General features: G+C 37.1%; 1 protein-coding gene across 1 annotated transcript in view; it reads left to right on the top strand.

Moving 5' to 3' along the window:
- Positions 1-4,441: 4,441 nt before the first annotated feature.
- LOC122792715 (abl interactor 2-like) overlaps positions 4,442-22,938 on the top strand; it is an 852,815-nt gene continuing 834,318 nt past the window's right edge. The window contains exon 1 of the mRNA XM_044060299.1: positions 4,442-4,652. Coding sequence (XP_043916234.1) covers positions 4,536-4,652 — 117 coding nt within the window. The 5' untranslated portion in view covers positions 4,442-4,535. The remainder of the gene's footprint in view (positions 4,653-22,938) is intronic.

Genomic DNA, 22,938 nt, shown 5'->3' with positions numbered 1-22,938 from the left:
AGAGAAAAGAGAAAAGTTCCTGAAACTCCATTCAGACTAAACAAACTGGTCAAAATTTCAGGACAGCAAAACCTGTAAAGATTTTTTTAGGGGAAAGCCTACCCCCAACATTCCCAAAGTTGGGGTGCTTACATCGTACCTACTTACTGAAATATATGAACTCAGTGGCCACACAAGCACAGAGAAAACAAAAACTCCAAACACAAGATTCACTGCTGGCATTCAAATGGAAATTAAACTAACCATAATTTTAAATAGCAAAAAGGATCATTGAGCTTAAATCCGGGATCAATATACTTGAATAGTTTAAACCTCATTCAGCATAAACTTAATCAAGTGTAGAATAACACATCACTGTGTTATCTTTTTTAAAACTGTCAGTAATGTGGAAGAGCTGTATAGCAGAATCATCTTATGATAAGAAACGAAATACAAAACATAAGACCAGGATTCACCTCTCATTAGCACCTTTCTTGATATTATCAAACAGAACAATTTATATTCTAACACCCACATTATATCCCAACACTAACTTACTAGTTAAAAGGTATACATATTTATCATACACATATAAGAATACACCAGATTTATATTTCACTTTAAAAATAGACCCTGCTAATTTACTTTTGGCATTTACATAATAATCAATGACATCATAACTATTAGTATTTGGTAGTGAGGTGAGGTCACTGGATATAATTGATAAAAAATGTTATACTCACAGAACTTTAGAAGTTAGAAATTAAGGCTATAAATTATTTTGCATGTATCACTGACAACCATGACAACCATAACATATCTCTGGTGCAAATGTAAAATATTTTGCTTGAAATACCGGACTCTAAATACAAAGCTGAGATATATTAGTTGACAGAAAATGATGTTAAATTATGTATTGTAGCATTGAATTATACTTTGTTGACTGGTATGGTGGGCTGGTTCACAGACCATTTTCAGCTATGTTCTGGACCAGTATGGTCTAGGTAATAGTCATGCAAGGTTACAAAGGCTAGATGATAGTAATGAACTTGTTGCTGTACTCAGGTCTCTTGTGATTGTATCTGTCTGAAGAGGAATATCAGTTATCATGATATCAGGTGGGGTAAGTTTTTGTTGCTGAGCACTTCCGGTCTGCACTGTTATGCACATATTCCAGCCCTTGCTTAAGCTGTTTAGTGTCAGGGGATGAGTGGATAACAGTGTGCAGCTTACAGTTGTTAGCAAACTTGGTCAACTACACTTCTGAGATTTTGACCTGGATGTCCGCAGAAGGAATATCAAACAAGAGAGGGCCCAGCATTTATCCCCGAGGTAACCCAATAGTTACAATGTTATACTCAGAGAGGGTACCAGCGACTTTCACTATATGGGATATTGTTGGATAGCCATGTTGCAATCCAATGGATAAGGTAGGGGTTTACATTACATTTGTCTAATTTTTCAACAATACCATCATGGGGTATAATGTCAGTAGCCTTAGCTAGGCAAAGATAAGCAGTGAGCACAGAGTGGCCACTGTCCGCAGCCTCTGTAACCATTTTTAAAAATGTTTACTAGGTTCATGAAACATGATCTGCTCTTCACAAAACCAAGCGGATTGTTATCAAGATCAGTAAACTACCTCTGCTTGCATAAATGAGTTCTAAGATGATGATTCATGGCTTTGCCTATGTGGCTGGTGAGGTTGATGGGGCTATAATTACCTGGGTCTCTAGAGAAGCCACCCTTATGAAGAGGGATCACAGTGGCTGTTCTCTAGACATCAGGCACAAACCCTGTGGATAGGATAAGGCTAAACAGTATAATCAGAGAATGGGATAGTGCATATTGGCAGTGATGAGAATACAGTCTGGTATTTTGTCTGGTCCAGGAAGGTTTTATTTGTAGCCTTTGAAAGGGATTCTTAGACTTGTTCTAAAGTGACTTCAGGATAAACTAAATTTGTAGGGATAGCAGTGGCAAAATGTGGATAGGTAAGTTAAAGTTAGCACTCATTTGTCTACTAAGATATTGGATACATTATCATAACCAGAATGTGTGACATTATGGATGATCTCAGTGCACTGTTGGACAGTAGTCCTTAATTTCTTAACATAAATGAAGAAAGATTTATAGTTTCCTTTGGTATTTGTAGAGACCATAAGCTTGTACTCTACTTTATATTTTCTAATAATGCTCTAAAGTTCCTTCCTGGCATGTTTCAATGTGGTCTTGAGATAGAGGGAGGGGAATTTCTTACAGCTTTTCATTGTTTGGCAAATGTCCTGAGAGTTTAGGACAAAATATTTCTTATATTTTATGTAATAGTTGCATAAAACAGTTATTCTGTATCTGAAACAACTATATGTTATAAGAAACAGAATAAGCAACTAAAATGCTTCATGAATAAGCTTTTATTTAGGCAAAAAAGTGAACTTTTGTCCTTTGTACTGGTCGTGGGTATGTTTCACCCTGCAAAATCTGACATTTGTACCAAAAGTGTCCCACTTTGGGCATTTGAAAAGGTGGCAACCCTAGGTGGAATGGTCCAAATCATTGACTCACACATGGGCCACCTAGGTAGTAGTTTTATTTTCTGGTTTAAGGGACCTTGTGACAACAAGGGTCCTAACACCTGACAAGCTGCTTACAGTCATCCTATTCTTGTTCAATCTGGTGAGTTTGGGGGGGTCTGTACACCTTGCAAATAAAATATTTTTGTATAATTGTCTTGTTTATAGTCTATGCTTGTGCTAAGTATGTGGATTTGCTTAAATTATTTACATGATTATGTAGACATTCTCTCAAATTGACAGCATCATTGTGTTATGCCCTTGTAACCTGTACTGCTTTTCTATTGAGGACTCTGCTGAAAATGGTCAATTTCTAATAACCCTGAATATTCTGGTTAACGAAAGCAAATAAATAAATACAAGTGATTATTAAGAATCCTGGACAGAGTTGTTTTGCACTTTGAATATGGTATGTGCACACGTGCCAAATGATGACAAGTGTAAAGGTATCTCCAGTTAACACCATTAGCAAACGCTTTTTTTTTGCAATATCATTTGTAAGGTGGTGTGGTGCGCCTCTTATGCCCTCCGTAGTACCTAGTGTGGATTAGAGAGGCATTAACTTCCCTTTACAAGTATTACTGAAAATACAATGTACAGAAAGGAAACAGTTATACCTCTCAACAGTCCAGATTTTCGCACAGTGTCCAGACTTCATATCCTTCAGAAAATGCATGCTAATACAAAAACCTGTTATTCTAGCAACTTTTAAGTTTGTAAGAGCAACATTTAAAATATGTCCATATTTTTGGGCAGATTTCTTGCGTTATGAAGTTGAGATGTATAGAAAGAGTGACTATTATTTTTATAGTACTGCTGCAGGTTGATGTGTCACGTGATCAGTTTAGATAATTGGCTCGAAATTAAGCACAGACCCTATTACTGCACGATTTTATAGAATAATAGAATACAGATAGTAAACGTGTTACCTTATGACTAGTGCAAAATAAATAGTTAAAAATCGTCAAAACTGTAATTGCGATTACACAGAGCACATCCTGTAAAGTTTCTTATTTACCTCTCGGCTTATGTTTTTTAACAAATGTTTGCAAATACTATACAGGCGACTTAAACAATCATTTCCTTTTTTGACTTAGTAGTATGAGAACAGCAAACAAGGTGCTTCTTTCAGCGGTTATTAGCTGCAAAAAATAGGGAAAACGTGCGGTACTGATGCTACGAAGGAAACGTCAATGAAAACTAAGAAAAGTTGATTTTAGGCTAATCTGACCCCAAGAATTTCGTTATAATCTTTACACCTTGAAGTTAAACGGAATCTCATCTCATGATCAAACCTGAGAGTTACATCACTGAGAGCCAATGCTATTCATTTCAGTTCTCAAAGTACTAGTTTACTTGTATTCATTTACTGACGTTTGATTTTAATTATTTATTGACTTCGAAAAAAGGCGTTATGCCCCAATCAGCTAGCGAAATTCACCAGTAGCAATCATAGCTTTCAACTTTTTACCTTCGGAATTAGACAACGGAAAAAGAAACGGGAATTGCTTTTTATTATTAGGGGCACGTTTTAAATGCCGGTACTGTTAATTTATAACTTTTAGAAAGCTGATGAAATAAGATGATGTGAATTAACGCGTCTAATTTCAAAGAAGTCTGTGAAAGTATTATGATCAGTATTGACTTAAATCCACCGCTTTTTTCGACAGATGCAGCACAATTTTTAGCCAAAGTTAGGGACACTGGAGAGGTGTAGTAACAATGTGTGATTTTCAGTATTCTGCATACAATATCAATTGCCATTCTGTTTAAGTTTTCTAATGTGAAGTATGCGTTATACGACTTGCTGTCTTGCTCCATTCTGTCACGTTGCTGAAATGAGTGCGGGAGGTATGCAGCTGTTACTGTTACCTGCCTTGGTTGGACAAGTGCTGATGGTTGCCAGGATACACCGGAAGATCCTTGTTCCCTCTTCCGGTGCCGCTCGAGTAACAGTAACAGCAGCAGTCAAAGGATGTGAAAATGGCGGAACTTCAGATGCTGCTGGAAGAGGAGATTCCTGCTGGTCGAAGGGCCTTATTGGACAGTTATACCAATCTAGAGAGAGTAGCGGACTATTGCGAGAATAATTATATCCAGGCAAGTTTTGGACTGTTATGAAGTTTACAGTTGTATGCATTGGAAAAAGAAGCATCAGCACTAGGATGTGTGAGGGTTTAACCTAATTCTGATTTTATTTTTTAAGTATTGGGTAAGCTAGCTTCAAGTTGTAAAGATGATGGAAGTAGATGTTTAGACCCGTGGTTGACAATATTTAGTAATTTCGGACAGCCTTGTGCAGATGTTCCAGTGATGCTGTTTGGGAAGGTTTAGTTGCTTTAACGTTAAGGATTTAATGATTGGCCGAACGGTTTTATTTTCTTTGCAAGAAAATGAGCGTTGCACAATCAAATGTTTATATAAATCTTGTTGGTCTCACAGCTGGTTAAATTGTAAAGCCGTAGCATGAAATCTTTGCGTGATCTTCAGTTACAAGCGATTGCAGTTTAATTTATAGGCATGCTTATACGTAGTACACCTGTGCATTCATTTTTCTTAAGAAAACGTGTGTTTAAGTTTAACTATTAGAGTTGCTTTGTATTTAATTTATTGAAACGTTATGATGTAAGATTACTGAATTCGGGTGCGTGTTATGAAAGTAGGTGTGCAGTTCTGCGATTATATGTCACATCTTACAATTGATAACCGAACATCGTAACGTTACTGGTAGGGACAATGCAGATGTAGTCCGGCTAGTAAGTCACTGTAAGGGGTTATAGGGAAGTAACTGATAGCTTTGATTGAAGCAGTGGTAGAATTGTTTTGCTTTATTTTGACGGCAGTAAATTTTATGAATCGTTACAAGTATTTGGATTCACCTTTTAACGCCAAGCTTGCTCGAGTGATTGTACTGCTGCGTTACACTGGATCAGCTTTTGTGTTTTGTTTTTCAGGGTATCGATAACATCTGAGCTTAACAAAAGGTTAAAACATGGGTAGTGGGACATTTATATCCTGAAGAACCACAGTCGTAGACCTTCTGTTTATAAAATAGCGTTGAAGGGCAGCAAGGCTATGGTTCTTAACAAGTATGCACCAAAACTAGTTACGAAAAGTGAAGTTTTTTACTTTATTTACCTACTCTGACCGTAAATTAAGAAATGTTACCATATTTTACTGAATTTTAACTATATTTCCATGTTGTTTATATCCTAGTGATGGCATCAACCCAATACATTTGATTTTAATATAGAATTAAGTTGTGGGTTAAAGGGTAGGTACCATTTTTGGAAGAGTCCAGAACTAAAACTTGTGCGGATGTTTTACTGCATATTTTTGGATGCTCTAAATTATTAGGAACTGAGTCAGGCAACCTGCAAAATATATTCGCAAGCATATACTTTTTTTTCTGGTTTATACAAAGTTGTTCATACCTGGTAATATGGGGAGAAAAAAAACAACTTTGATTTGCACTCCTGTGTACTGTTAGGTTGATTTTTATGTGATACTTCTTTAAATTTGTTTTGTGTAGTGTATAAATAACCATGGTTTACAGTTACGAGTAACTGCAGACAATCTGCCAAATCGTATAGAAGATCTAACGAACCAAATATGTTTGCAGTTATGTAATTAGAAAAGGGAGAAAAGAGTTAGACTTTAAAATAGCTACCTTTCGTAAGAGTTATTTATAAAATGCAGTTATTGTGCAGGCTGTAAATGCAACCATAATTATATTGAACTACATTTACATAAATTCCTAGATAGTAATTCTTCTTTTTTTACACATTACACAGGAGCAGTACTCGTGAGTGGCCATAATAGTTTCAAGCAATAATTAAAACAATCATAAAGTAAGACCATTTTTAGAATGAAAGTATATAGCTATGCACTTTCCTTAACTTGCCACAATAAGTCCTTTTAATTTTCAGCTGCTTTTATAAATATGACAGTTTATTTATTAGGTTATTTTGACTACAGCATAGATATCTATGTGAAAAAAATTGCTTGTTTGATTTGTCATTGCTGTTCAATGGCTTCTGGCATCATGCTGATAACCTAAGCAACTATTGCATCTGTTTGGTTAGCCTGTTCCATTTTGCTAGCAGATTAGGCATGTAGGTGGGACCCCAGAACCTTTGGTGGGAATGAGGACTTCAAAAAAGGTACTTCAAGCATACATTTATCACAGTCCAATATAATTTTCAGCTGCTTTTATAAATATGACAGTTTATTTATTAGGTTATTTTGACTACAGCATAGATATCTATGTGAAAATTGCTTGTTTGATTTGTCATTGCTGTTCAGTGGCTTCTGGCATCATACTGATAACCTAAGCAACTATTGCATCTGTTTGGTTAGCCTGTTCCATTTTGCTAGCAGACTAGGCATGTAGGTGGGTCCCCAGAACCTTTGGTGGGAATGAGGACTTCAAAAAAGGTACTTCAAGCATACACTTATCACAGTCCAATATATTTGCTAACAAGATCCTTCACCTTCTCAGTTCAGTTTTTTTCTCTCTTAAAAGTACGGCTCCTGTTGTTTCTAGCTTCAATTACCAAAAAAAACCTGCAGAGTATTGTGTGTACCATAAGCGTGTGATAATGCTGACATTGCTAATTTAAACTGTTAACTGAACTAATCTGTTGCCATGCTTTTGTGCACGCTGTATACATTTTTTTTGCTTCATACTTTTGGATGCCACTGCAGATTGAACTCATTTGCAGTAAGGGGGCTTCCAAGAGCAGTTACTTGATCAGTAAAATAAATCTGTTGTACTTAGTGGCTGAACTCGTAACAAGAAAACTATTTGACAGAGTTTTTGTAAACATTCTTGTCTTTCCTTTTACATCAGTATAATGGTTAAGGTATTAACCTCGCAGTCAAGGTACATGGTGTGATTTTTGGCTAGGCTTAAAATAGACTGCAAGGGCAGCTAGCCCATTACTTACCTAAGCGAAGTTGGAGAGCTCTGCCTGTAATTGTCATTTAATTTTCATCCTCCTAATTCCATCATCACTTCAAAACCTTTGTGTGTTGCTGTCTGAATGTCTTGTCTACCAATAAACTTTATTTCTGACTCTCTTAAAAAAAAAAAAAAATTTCACTGTCTTGACTATTGTCACACACTTGCAGACAAATGTATGTGTATGAATGCATATTATTTGTGTGTGTGTATGTATGTGTGTGTATGTGTGTGTATATATATATATATATATATATATATATATATATATATATAATATATATATAAAAAAAACACGTGTCAATATGTACTAAAATGTAAATGGGTAAGTGAACTAGTGCTTTACAGACTTTTTAGCGAAGATGAGGGTTAAGATTCCAAGGAAAATAGTATATCTGTTGCTAGTTTAGTGGACCTAATTGGTTAACAGGTTTTGAGAAAGTGGGTATCTGGAGGAAACCCACATGGTCATTAGCAATCATAATTGAATCTTGAAGCTACAAGTGAAAGACTTGTAACCACTTTGTGTATATCTGTGAGAGCAAGTTATATCCACTCTTTCACTGCAGAATGAAAGCGCAGCACTGTGTGCTACTTGTATGGTGCAGCAAGTAAGTGTAGGCTGTGCTGCAAGATGGTGACTATGGATAGATACAAATGAGGGCTTTTCTGCAAGAATGGGTAATGAGGTAAGGTGCAGTTTCTGAACTGTACTGCCCACTACTGCATCTTAGTTCAGCAGTCATGGTGCATACTCTAGCAGTACAGTAACTGGGTCTATTTAGTGTAACACACATTCATGCATGTGTACTACTGTGTGTGGCATTATGACACAGTGCCTAAGAATTTATACACTTATTTCCACTAGCGTAGGCTTATATTGACAGCATGGCATGTGCTTCATTTTACTGCTGAATCTGCACTGTTAATTGTAGGGCACACAGTCTGTTCTGATGTACTGCTTCTTCACCCGGAGTCTTTCCTACTAGTGCTTCTAGCATTGCAATGTATGGAGTACATTGGCTGCTTTGCTGCTGCCTACCAATTCTTGAGATGCTTTAGTGTTTGTGTATCATTCATTGCCTTGTTAAAGTTAACAGCACACAGAGATTCTGTTCCATGATTAATTTTACTGTTCTGCATGCAGATTGTAAACTGAATCATGTAGTTTTGTTTCTGCACAGAACATTTTGCAGTGTTGAAGCTTAGATTCTGTTCTTGTGGCCTGCGGTGCTAGTTTATGAACTTGACCGCATACATTTCTCTTGTTTGCAGGGTACTAATTACATTTTGATGTAGGTGTATTTATTGCCATAGAAGCTTGGATACCTGCAGGGTAGCATCCTATCTGTCACTGAAAAAAAACTACGACAGTAGAAGCTCACAGCATTGCACAGGTTGTGTCTTAGTGATAAGCACGTGTGTTTTTTCACGTGCACTGGGGTTAGTATCTAACTTAATATGTAAGGATGTAGTCCTTGATGAAATGCTGGAAAGTTGAAATTACTTTCCTATTATAGGAGGTGAAGTGTCATAGTTGTAATGGTGGGTGAAACAATTATTTTGAGGTCAGTGGGAGGCAGATCATCTGAACCATGTCCTTAAGTCAAGAAATGAACCTTAGGAAACTTTATCTCCTCCAGTGTGTTCTGTCCTCCCCATCCATGCCTTCCTCCATATCTTTCCACGTTGACCCTGTCCTGTTTCTTTGTAAATACAGTGAGTGATTATAAACGGGGAAAGATGTTGAGACACAGACAATTTCTTTTTTCTTTATTTTAGGCCAAAGTTTCATGAAGGGTTTGTTAAAGCATTATTACAGCTGTCTTTGAGTCTGTTCTGCATATGTTGTTTGTTTCTTCACAATATCCGTAGTTATTTATTTGTTAGCAGTTGATTCTAGTGTTGCAAGATAATTTTTCTCTTGTTGCATTTGCTTTCCGCATATAAGATAGATTCATGTCTGGAAAAAATATTCACTGTTTTAAATGCTAATATTTTTTGTGTCAAGAATCTGCAAGACCTAGTGGTTATCAGTTGATGCAAGCAATGCTGTTTTTGTAGTCCTATACCATAGATATGGCATCCAAAGTATAAATATTTTGGTCTGGCTGGAGATGTTTCTAGGTGACATTTTTTTTTGTGTACTTAGCATTTCTTAATATTATTATAATTAATAATCTCTAACTGCGTAGTAGAAGTTTTTGTCGGGTTATAACAGGTGCTTGTCATTGTAATGTAGAATTATGAAACTTGGAAGGTAGTTTGGCCTTTACAAGTCTTTTTATTGTGTAGTTTCAGGCTAACCTAGCTTAATGCTGTCTCCCCTGTCTTTGGGGAAGGGAGGGAGATAAACTTGTTTTCCAAACTCTGGCATATTACAGCAAGCTATAACTAATGTTGTAGTGGCTGTGTACTGCTCACTCCCTGCCAGATATAAGTGAAGCCGCTGACTACTGCAGGTTTAGATGTGTGTAGGCAGCCCCCCCCCCCCATCAGAGTGGTGACGACCCATTATGTCTGGCTCTTGATTTGTAAAGTAAGAATGGGCTAGTCTGCTCTGGTCAAACCCCTGCAGCTAACGGGTAGTAGTGCTTTTGCCTTGAACATAGTGACAAATGATTAATTAGGGCATAGGGAATGGGTTTGAAGCTCCACTATCTTTGGGGCACTTGAAAACTGCTTTTTTTTCTGTTTACACTCTTAATTTAAAAGCTAAGGTCGGTGTCATTTGAAGACCTAAGTAGTTGATTTGATTGTATTTAGGTTAGCTTGTATGACTGCTAAGTCTTGTCCTAATGGAAAGACATGAACAAATTCGAGAGTCATGCACATTATGGAAAATCTGCACATATATGACATGCCTAAATATAGCCAAACCAGGGTAGTTAAATAAATTTTCATTGCTTTCGCAACTTAGTGTATTTCTTACAATTTTTAATCAGATAAATATTTTTCTTTATACATGTGTACAAGAACAATACTAGTAATCATCCAGCAGTGATTTTAAAATGAGGAGAGGGAGAGAACTGATAAATGTTGGACTGCCAAGAGTGGTTTTAAGCAACTGAAAAATAAATTTGGGGAAGTTGAGAGAGCTTTGAGACACTACTTTGGAGCAGGTAGTCAAAATACTGTTATACAAGGTTTCCTGTTGGACTTTTCCCATTGCTGATTCATTTTTTCATGTTCTTGTTTTGTGTAGTCTAACTGTACTTTTTAGTAAAGATGTCTGAACAATGCATCCTATTCAGTGTGGAAGGTGTGTTGGTTTGCTGTCAAGATATTTCCAGAAACCGCTGCATTCCATTAAAATATTTAGTCAGTTTAGGTAGTGTAGGTCTCATGCGGTGAATGAAGTGCTGCTACTTTGCTTATGTATACTGTCACATTGCCATGACGTAGTGATACGTGAGCTAGTATGGTACTACTGAAATCAACAAATTTATTTGGATCTGGTGAAGATACAGTAAACCGTTTCTTTCATTTTCTGATGCTAGACAGTGAAGCTAGCAGTAACTAAATAGAGGGACAGGAGTATTTCAGTTTATGGTACAGGATAACAAATGTCATCTTGGGCAATTGCTTGCATGTAGCGATAAGGGCAAGATACTAAAAGACACAGTTTTCACAAGAGCTACGAGTCCCACTGGAACATTTTTACTTTACACTTTATTTTTTGCTGGAGCAAAACAATATTTGAAATATACAGTGCTGGTCTTGGGTAAAAAATAAAGTAGGAGCATTAAATGCTAGATTCCTTTACAGCACTTGGCAGTAGCTGTAAAGCTTTTTATTAAAAAAGTGGTGTATATTAAACAATAATGAACTGTGGGTGAAAACCTGATGCAAGGCCATAGCAGACAGTGTGTTGGCTGTACTACATTCTAATGAAAATCTTAATGTGCTAGTGCTGTAACAGCTAGCTGGCAATTTCAGAAGCTTTTTTTAATCATTAATTGTGTGTGTCTTTCGGCTTTTCCCGGTTAGGGGTCGCCACAGCGGAACTCCGGTCCGCTAATGATTGGCAGTAGAGTTTTCCATGCTGGCTTGCCGGGCCTAACGCACAACCTTCAACGAAGGAACGCCCATTCACGCACGTCATCACACACTAGACGCTTTAACTGAGAATCGAATGATCGTCTAACTGTGAGGCGACAACGCTACCGCAGCACCACCACCGCAGTCGGAAATATAATACAGATATTTTAAACTATGCCAATTGCCATCAAAATATTAGGAACATGTATCATCACTGTACTCATCACTCATCAGACCAATGATAAGAGTACAATGCCCCATTCGGAATGTATCTTACCCGACACCTGCAGCAATTGGAAAGGCCCCAAAAGTTCCTCACCAAAAGGATAAAGGGTCTCAAAAATATGTGTTATGCTGCCCGACTGAAGGAACTCCAGCTCTATTCAGTCGCGTACCGTCTGCTCAGAGGTGACCTGTGCCTGACATACAAGGCCATGTCCAACCTGGAATTAATGAACATGCTTCACCTCAAAAAAATCTAAATCCATCCGATCTACAAGAGCAAGAGACTTAAACCATAACACGGTTATAAATTGGACGTGCTGGAGGGACAGATTCATCACCAGAGACTCCCTATGCTGTGGAACAAAATCCACATGTGAGGCAGAGCACCTCGCTGGCTTTGTTCAAGAGAAATCTTGACCAGTGGATGGGAGATCGCAGGTTTACCCCAGGGAATCACCTCAGTGTCACTGCTGGACAGAGGCACGGCAAAATAATGGGCATAGTATCCTTCAAACTTAAGGGGTGGTGAAAGCCACAAAACTTTGGGCTAGGCTTGTAAATGCCCTAGGGCAGATAGCCTAGTATGAACCTATGTATGCACAATCTTTGTTCTGTGTCAGAAGACTGAAAATTGAAAAGACTGAATCTAAGTATCTAAAACTCAAACTATCAAACATATTTTTTAACGCAGGGGGCAAGCCCCCCTGCACCCCTTGTGTGACCCCTCCTAATGATAATATATTCCAACTCTGAGATCGCACAACATTGGAGAAGGGGCAAATTACATTTGAGATTTTGATTTTTTTAGTCTTTTAAACTTTAGATATTCTGAAGGAAACCCATCGTATCAACTATCTAACAGATAACCAGCTTCTGTTTTTTCCACAACACAACTACTACTTTGCTGAATTTTTATACTGTTAACACTCTTTGGAAAGCCTGAAGTCTAGTCTCCATCTTCCTAGACTTATCTTTAGTGCTCTCCAACTATTCATTGCAGTGGTTCCATAGCTACTTCTCAAACAAAGCACAAATGTTTTCTCTACCATTTTTGCCTGTAACTTTTGGTGTCCCACAAGAATCTAATGTGGACTCCATATTTATCAGTAACGTCTGCACTGCTGCAAAAAGTGATACCCTAGTTCAGTACAATAGTGACTTCACTCTAATCTGCTCTTTAAGTCCGTCTCTGAACTCCAAGACCTTAAACAGTCCAGTTTATAGATTGAAACATCACTAAATAATTAAGTACTAGTAAACCCTTCCCCAAAACCTAATTTACTATTCGTTACTCTAAAACATATCTCTAGACTGCCGCAGTGGTAGCATTGTTACCTTACAGCAAGAGGTTCTCCCGTTCGATTCTCGGCTGGAGTGTGGGGAGTGCCTTCTGTGTGTAGTCTGCATGTCCTCCCTGCTGTTGGGTGGGCGTTCGAAAAGACATGCGTACATGGGCGTGCCTTCATTCCAAGGTTGAACGTCGAGCTGGCACCTCGGCGTTTGTGAAAATCTACTGCCAATCCTTAGCGGATTTGAGTTCTGCTGTGGCGATCCCTAACCAGGAAAAGCTGAAAGACAACAACTCTAAAACATATCTCTAACAAAGCACAGTATTCCCTATTGTCTCTGCCAACATGTTAGAATAAGTACCCCATACAAAGTTACTAGGCATCGTCCTAGATGACCAGTTAAAATTTGACCACCATGCATCACACATGGTTAACTTACTCATCAGAAACTGTATATTATACAGAGTAAAAAAACCTACCTCACTGACAAAACCAGAAGATGTACAGCCTTTACTTTTTTTTTCATGGTGTCCTGTATTTGTTGCCCCAGTCTTCACTAACACTCAAATTTCACAACTGTCTAAAAAAATGGGAAGTGGTTTAAAATAGCCATTCTTGCAGTAAACTATAACAATCAAATACACCACTGCCTATCTCTTGGAGAAATAACTGGTTAGAATGACCACATCACGTAGCTCTCTCAGCTAACTACAGTACACAGACTTCTGTGTAAGCCAGAGTAATACAGCGCTACTCCCCCAGTAGAATGTTAATCTTTGGAGAAAGATCACTAATCACTCTAACCAAATCATCAAACACTGCTGGTGATTTCCTGTATTCAGATCTAAACTATTGAACCACTTCCCACTACCACTGAAATCTATTCAGAATGCAAACTTGTTTAAATGTGACTAACATTTAACATGGGTGAAAACTTCACCTATCACATTGATTGGATCAGCGTTTGTATGTCTGCAGGATAAATGCCACTGTTAACTTCAGCTTGCCATGTTCTCTAACAATTTCTCTTTATTCAGAATCCTACTCCCCACAACTTTTGTTTACCAGTGTTGAAATAATTTTGCTAGCATCTCCCAGCCATTTACATAGTTTTGTGACACTGCTCCACCCCCAGTATCTTTTGGGTAAGTACTGGGCTAGCCTAGCTAATTTCTCTCTGAGACGAGAACCATGTTTGCCCCTCACACACCCTGATAATTATATATTCTAACTCTGAGATTGCATAATTCTCAGGAAAGGGCAAATTCCTCAACACCAAGAATTGTCCAGTCTGCTACTTCAACTAAACAGATGTCGACAAAAGTAGCAATGCCATAAATATATCAGTGGACTTGCTTTATATACCACCTCTTGATTACAGTATTAACGTTTTCTGCTCTACTTAGTTCCTTCTCTCACCTCCATTTCTTTGAAATGTGTAAGCACTATGCACAAAATCTGTGACATACCATTAATACAGTTCTTCAGATGCTCAGTTTTCAACATCAACTCTTCCAAATAGGATATTGGTCCTATGTTACATAAGTGTATATATGTAAATGTACATATTTTAATTCCTATGAAGATGTACAGCAAATTTTCATCCTATTCTTCCCCTCTTAAAGTTCAAAATAACAAAAGAATAAACTAAAAAAAAAAAAAATGTTATTTCTGGGCAGTGTGGGTTTATCCCCAGTACATTATTAAACATTGTTGATGCCTATTTCCATCCAGACTGAATCTTCTCCTTGTGGAGTTATCCTGTATGCTTGACTCTCATGAGCATACATTTGTCTTGCAAGGGAAGTACGCAGCACAGCTGCCTTCCTCCTCTGCTTGTGTTTTTTTTTTTTTTTTTTTTTTTGTTTATATGAATGTTGGAGACAGTGGCATTGACAAAAAGGCAGGAGTCTGAGCTGGATCTGGCAGAGTTAAAAATTTTAAAGATTTGCACTGGGTGTGACAAGGGTAGACAGGGTTAGGAATAAGTATATTAGAGGGTCAGCCCAGGTTGGTCAGTTTGGCGACAAAGCCAGAGAGGCAAGATTGCATTGGTTTGGACGTGCTGAGGAGGGATGCTGGATGTATTGGGAAAAGGATGCTAAGGATGAAGCTGCCAGGTAAGAGGAAGGCCTAAGATAACTGAATAAACCACTGAACTGCTCCCAACAGAAATGTGTGCAAACACTGTGTCGCCAATAAGTGCACGATACCTCTTCTTGTTTATAAACACAGATTTATTACAAGAGAAACCTGAAACATAAAAAACTGAGCACTTTCACCCACAACAATGTGGGCTTCTTCAGAACACTGTAAAAACCAAACGCAAACTCCTTCTTTAAAAATTGGCGCCAAAAAGGAACCAGCATTTAAAGCCGTATACATATTATACTCTACATTATAAATAATATACTGTATATAAAAACACTGTGTGAACGTGCTTCCTACAAGACAATTAAAACTGATCATCTCTTTAAATTCACATCTACTTCATTAAACAAGAAGTTGGTGTAACAATTCATATAAGGAACTGGATTTGTCACTGGTGCATTTCATAATATGTAAAATCGTCACATAAATAGAGAAATTGCTGGAATCATCAAGACATATAACATACAATCTGTATAAAATTCTGTATATACATATAATTATAGGATCTAACTCTATAAGAGTTATTTGTTCCAGATGTGTTCCCTACTAAAAACACCCCTGTACTCTAATATACCATAGTTAAGATGTTATAAAAAATCCTTAAAATGCTTAAAAATACCAAAAAATTACTATAAGTGTTTAACCATATAGTACACTACTAGCCGAATAATACAAGTGTATCTTTTTTGCATCTTCAGAATGGATTTACAGGAAATAGTCATGGAGTCAAGGTGGGTTCATGACATCTAAATATAGTTGCCACCTAGTTTCCTTGAACCTTAACAGTGTTTTATAGTCGGACCCTCAAAGTCTGAATAATTTCCAATATGGCAAACCTGAATTCATGGGTTTCTCCCATCTTTTCTATATGCCTGTATAATGCATTAGTTGTATATTTCCTTCTTGTACTGTAAGTGTGATCATATATGCGTTTTCTAAAATCTCTTTCGGTTTTACTTGTGTAAAAACCCGAACATGCTGTGTACTTGGCCAAATAAATAAGCATTTTGGTGTTACAGTTACCATATTTGAATTTCACCTTTGTATGAACAGTATTTTCGATTGTTCTGTTAGCTGCTTCTAAAATGTATACACATTGGTTGCACATCCCACATTTTATAGTATGCTTCCTTTTGTATCTGTATTTCTTTATTGTTGATGTCTGTATCTCTTAAAGTACCATTTAATATTGTGGCCCATCTTAAACACAAATCAAGGTTTAGTTCCTATAATAGCTTTCCAACTGGGATCCCCCAACATCATAAACCAGTATTTAGTTAATATATGAATGACCTGCTCTACCTCCAAATTGTATGCGAGTATGCAAGATCGCTAGTATTGGATAGTGTCAATTTGATTGTTTATATTACTTCCATCGTTTGATCTAAACCTATGGACATCTCCAGATCCCAATAGAGGTTTATATTTATTCCCCCATTCCATCTTGACATTTTGTTCTACTTTTTCCATCATCTCAGGGGGATATCCCCTCTCTTGAAACAGTTGTGTGATAAGTTACTACGTCTACCATCTCAGTGTAATGTGAGGTCATCTGTACAGCCCTTATACATTGTCCCTTAAATATATTATACTTCATTTTTTCCAGATGACCGCTCCCATATTCTAAATAATCGTTAGAAAAAGTACTCTTCCGATGTATACGGGATTTTATTTCCCCTCCATGTCTAAATAAATGTGTCTAAGGCAAACCTACTTGACTGTAGGCGTTAGTAAATTTCAAAAATGTGCTACTTTTATTAAAGAAATAAATAAACTTGTTTAGATTCTCTGTACTATCATCCCATAGAATATAAATGTTTTCTAATTGTTTGAAAGTAAAATTTCCTAGACTAGTGACTTTAGTAGGTATCCCCAAAGTCCTTTTTTTTTTTTTTTTTTCCTGTCATTTTGAGTAGTAAAGATTTTAAGTTCGTATTCTTTTAGACGTTTCTAATCATTTAGCCTCTCTCAAGTGGAGTTTGCCATGCCAATATACTTGATTGCTGTTTGATAATAACATAATACAAACTGCCACGTGATTTAAAACCTCCCCCCCCTTGCCTTCAAGTTGTTTGAGACTTATTCTAATATTAGAGCTGTTTCTTCAATCACTTTTGTTTCTGCTTCATGAAGTTGGATGTGATTTTGCACCTCTGGAGCTTTTTCTGCATTTGTTTGCATACAAAAGGTGTTTTGCTTTCATTATAACTGTCTTAATGCTGGTCATGCAAAAAAAACGCTGTATTATGATGATGGGGAAATAATTTAGATTTTAGTTTTACTAATGTAATACTTAGTAATTGTTATGTACTCAGCATGAAAAGGTATGTCTGTGTGTTTCCCTGTTTTGTGCAGTATGCATATACAGTATTACATTGAAGAAATTTCTTAATGCATCCTGCAGCTTTAAAACAGCCAGGAAAAAAATTCTTGGAATCTGCCAAGGTCAGGATCAAATATGTTACAAATAAAATAACTGTATTCCGCATCTGAAACAGTAATACCCTGAGACCTGATATGTGCTGAAAGAGGGCTCTAAGCTGTAAAGTAGGAGGTGATGATGATGATGATACTTTTATCTTGGTATTCTATGCAAACAACTGATGTATTTCTAGTCCGTTTATTGTTGGCAAGTATACAGTTTATGTTCAGTATTGTTTGTATTGTGCATGCTAGAATTATTGCAGATGTTTAAGGCATAATGTTTAATTCAGTAAGTAAAGTATTTCAGATAAATATATTCTTGTAAAGGCTTTGCCTGGAGACATGCTCAGAGCCATGTTTGTACTGTAGCTTAATGCTTGCATTTTTTTGGCTGAATACATCTAGTCTAATATAGCTATTCATACCATAGTCTTTAATTTTGTTGTCTTGATTAAGCGGCAATATCTGATCAGCACTTTACTTCCTCATATGCTTTTTTAAGTTTCCCCATATTGAACAGTTCTGGGGGATTTCCGTTACTGGCTGAAAAAATGTCCCTGTCATAGTAATTAATAATGGTTGTTTTAAATAATATGGAGTGCAACTAATATAATCATAAATAATTTCATGTAGAACTTGTAAGAATTGCTTTCTTTCTCAGAAATAGTGTGATTTTGTGCTTTGGTATTTAACTAAGGGGTGTGGGGGGGCAAAGCTCCCTTATAGGGGTTGGGAATGCAGCCCTCAAAACTGGCGTATACCATTTTTAGGCTCAGTAGAGTTGTTTATAAGCTGCTTGTGATAAGACATAATAGAGTGTAAAGTTATATTCCATTGGGATATAATATGGGCAGTGGAATTTCTTATTGGATATCCTATCAGTGGCATGTTTTGCCATATCTGATATTGTAGCTTTTGCTACGAAGAAATTATTATTTTTTTTTTTTTAACTATTGTAAAAAACCTGATATATGCACAGATCAGGATCTTGCAGTAGTAGGAGCATGTAATGTGGGAAACCTTTTAACAGCCGTGCATTAAAGGACTGATTAACCTAAAACATTGGAGATGTTTGCCTCTTGAAGAGATTTTGTGACACTCTAGTCTTGAGGGGGATGATTGACTTAAATACTGTTGAATACCAGAAACATGCTTGTGCCCGAGAGTGCAAGGCAGGTTGAACTAAGCTGGTGTACCAAGGCAGTAGTTAGCTTCCTGCTGCTCAGTGTCAAGGAGTTAATTCCATTATTTCCTGTAGTCTTCTAAGATAGGAAATTGCTTTTTTGGGAGATTATCTCCCTAATTCTGTATCAAGAGCACACATCATACAATTTCCAATCTCATCAACTGTGCATGTTTCAAAAATGCAACATAGGAAAGGTATTTAACACGATGGGCTATGTGTTGAATTTTCATGATTTTTATATTTCACATTTATTAAAGAAAACTAGTATTTAACCTACCAAAGAGTGTTAGTATAATAGTCGGATTGTTTTTTTTTTTTTTTTAACTATACAAGACGGACCAAATATATTGGTGAGAGAATTACTCATCTGTTCAAGAGCTTTCTAGTAGTATATGACAAAAATGCTGTTTTTTGCAGCATTGTACAGTCTACGCAAATTATGTAGAAGTTCACATTTCACGGGGTTTTGAAATCTCAAATAACAGCTTGCAGTACCAGGTGTGGAATACTACCGATACTAACAAAAGCACCAAACAACTGGTATAAAACGAAGTGTCATTTTGGATGAAAGCATTTAATAAAGGACTTCCTCAGAATATCTAGAAGTGAGTAGTTTTTATAAGGAGCACCGGCAGTCGTGACAGGTCCTTGTCATATGATTGAAAGGCCATATAATCGACCCAAAAAAGATTGAAGGCTGCTGCATTGAACTGGCTTTTAGTCCAAAAGCGTGGGATTGGGTGTTTACCCTTTCTCGATGTGGACTGCTCTTAGAGTTGATGTATATCGTATATATAATCTATGTATATATATATATATATATATATATATATATATATATATATATATATATATAGATGTATATAGATATATATAGATATATATATATATATATATATACACACACACACACACGTGTGTGTGTATATATATGTGTGTGTGTGTGTATGTGTGTGTGTATATATATATATATATATATATATATATATATATATATATATATATACACCTGTGTGTGTGTGTGTGTGTGTGTATATATATATATATATATATATATATATATATATATACACACACCTCTGTGTGTGTGTGTGTGTGTGTATGTATATATATATGTGTGTATATGTATGTATGTATATATGTGTGTGTATATATGTATGTGTGTGTGTGTGTGTGTGTGTGTATATATATGTATGTATTACAGGGGGTACAGCAGGGCCTGCACTTCCTCTGCAAAAACACTTAGGTGTCCGTTACCATTGTTTAAGGAATACTACCTAAAATGAGTCATAGATGTGACTAGTGTGCAGGATTTTGCCCATGCTGTAGCACACTTTTGTGCATGTTTTACTTGCATAAGTATGTAGTGTACACTGAGCACAACAGTCATTACTACTACTACTGCTCCCATGTACTTGGTTATTAAAGCTGTGGGCATGGCAGTGTGCGCTTCTCTGCCTGCAGGGAATTTGCGACAGACATATTTCTCTGCAGCTGAATGTCACTTCAACCATGTATCCCCAACCGAATGCATCACGGGGAAATGTCTCGCTGCCTAGTTCTTGAGCCCATTTATTTTTTTCTCTCCTCTTTTACACTCTATTCTTAAATGCTGTCTTCTCTCTCATCTACCATAACACTAAACAACAAAAAAAAAAAACTTTCATGTTCAGAGTAATTCATCACCTAAATATAAATCCTTGTTTTCCTCCTTTGTTTTTATATTGCTGATGTAGTAATACATACTTTCTGAAGCATCTTCAGCTTATACCAACATACATTGCTTCACGATATATACATAAGGCAATGTAAAATCATGCCCCTAGATTCATGGCTATATTGATTTATTTATTGATTTATTTATTGATTTATTTATTGATTTATTGATTGATTGCAGTTGGTTTACCAGGATAGTCCATTGGGCCACGAAGAACCCGTTTTCAATGGAGTCCTGGGGAGAAAAGCTCCAAAAAAGAATAAATGTACATTAACATTTAACAATAATTTCTAGGTACATTGTAGTAAAAGAACATAAGCAAAATATTAAAGTTTGTTACAATTTGATAGTAACAGCCTTGGTATATGCTATAGAATCAACAAACACAAACATAGAAGAAGATTAATAAGCAAACATGGAAGATGAAAACAGTAGGTTATGGTAATTAAAGGGCAGGTAGTAGAGTAGTTATATAGTAGAGTAGGTTATGAGGGGTGGGTGCATGAGCACTCCCATAGAGATGCTAGGTGTGAGAAAAGATATTTCTTGAAGGTAGAGTGATTAGTGGTAGTGCGGATGTTAGGTGGAAGAGAGTTCCAGAGGCGAGGCTGAAGGAAAGAAGGTTTTTGCCTGGGGGATGAGTGGGTTTGTGCACTTCTAGTAGATTCTGATTATTGGACCTTAGGACTCTGTTTGGTAGGTGCATTTTGAGGGCAGAAGAAAGGGAAGGACAGTTGGAGGGGTTTAGAATCAGCTTGTGGGCTAGAGTAAGTTGAGTGTAAGTGAGATATTTGGGAAGTTCTAGCCATTTTAGTTTTTGGAGGGAGATACAGTGGTGGGTGGAAGACCTATGAGAGGTGGCAAATTTAGCAATTTTGTTATAACAGGAGGAGAGCTGTTTTTTTTAAAGAGGATTGAAGATTTGTAAGTAGAGGGGCACCATAGAGAAGGGAGGGAATAAGAAAGGAAGTAGCTAGAGTGGTTTTAGTGGTGGATGTAAGATAGGCATTTTGTCTATACAGCATGCCAAGTTTTTGATGTGTTTTTTTGATGTTTTTTTGGAGGTGGGAATTAAATTTTAGCTGGTTGTCGATCTGGACCCCGAGTAGTTTGGTGTCTGACACTATTTCGAGAGGTAGGTTATTTTGACTGGTAACTAAGAATGAGTTTATGTTGGGGGGAGTGAGTTTAGAGGGAGTAAATAACATTAATTTGGTCTTTGTGGCATTGAGAGCAAGATGATTTCTTAGCATCCATTGCTCTGTGGAGGAAAAGGCATCTTGAGTAAGTTTTTGTAGTGTGGGGGTAGAAGAGGCAGAGCAGATGATAGTAGAGTCATCAGCGTATTGGATGATGCTCGAGAGGGGGATAGATTTGTAGAAGTCATTAATAAAGATATTGAAGAGTAGAGGACCCAGTATGGAGCCTTGTGGAACTCCAGTAGGGGTATTTAGGTAAGAGGAAGTTGCTTTTTTCCAACAGCTTGATTTCTGTTTGATAGATAGCTAGAGAACCAGTTCAAAGAGGAGGTAGAGAGGTAGAGTTTGGAGAGTTTTGTTAGGAGCAGACTGTGAGAGATAGTATCGAAGGCTTTTGAAAGATCAAGGAGGATGGTGGAAACAATTTGACCTGAGTCGCGGGCTTTGTTGACTATTTCAAGAAAGGTGAGAAGGGCAGTCATGGTGCTATGATTAGGTCTGAAACCGTGTTGTGTGGGGGTGATAAGTTTGTTATCTAGAAGATGAGGAAGAAGTTGGAGTTGTACACATTTTTCAAGGATTTTTGAAATGGGGGACAAGATGGCTATGGGACGGAAGTTATTAATGCTGTTATTGTTACCACCTTTGTGTAATGGTATGATAAATGCTTGTTTCCAAATTTGGGGAACTGTACCTTCTTGTAGGGAGCGATTAATTAAGATGCTGATGGGATAGGCAAGGCTTTCAGCAGCAATACTGAGAAAGTAAGATGGGATATTATCAGGAGCATTGGTACAAGGTTTCAATTTTTGAAGGAATTTCTTAATGGTAGCAGTAGGAATGGGATTTAAAGTGAAGAGGGTGCAGTCGGGGGGTGTTGAATTCTGGGGTGGTAAGGATGTGTGTGGGATTTGTGTAGAGTAGGGATAGTGGGATTAGGGGGTGGTGGGTATGGAGTGGATGCAGAGATATCGGGGGTGGGTGAAAGGGTGTTAGGTGTTGGGGAGGAGATAGAAAAAGAGGAGGTAAGTTTGGAAATAGAGTCAATGAAGAAGGAATTAAATTGGGTGGCTAAGTCTAGTTCAGGAGCATTTGGGTCTGGGGTGGGAGTATCTGGTTTGCTGGGGTGGAGGAGAGAGGAGATTCCTTTCCAGAATTTTTGAGGGTTGTTTTTGTTATGGTTTTGGAGTG

This window comes from Protopterus annectens, chromosome 2.part0 (assembly GCF_019279795.1).
Source record: "Protopterus annectens isolate FY-2018-M chromosome 2.part0, PAN1.0, whole genome shotgun sequence".
NCBI lineage: Eukaryota > Metazoa > Chordata > Ceratodontiformes > Protopteridae > Protopterus > Protopterus annectens.
Note: the sequence above shows the minus strand (reverse complement) of the source record. Positions and strands in the feature narration are given on the sequence as shown.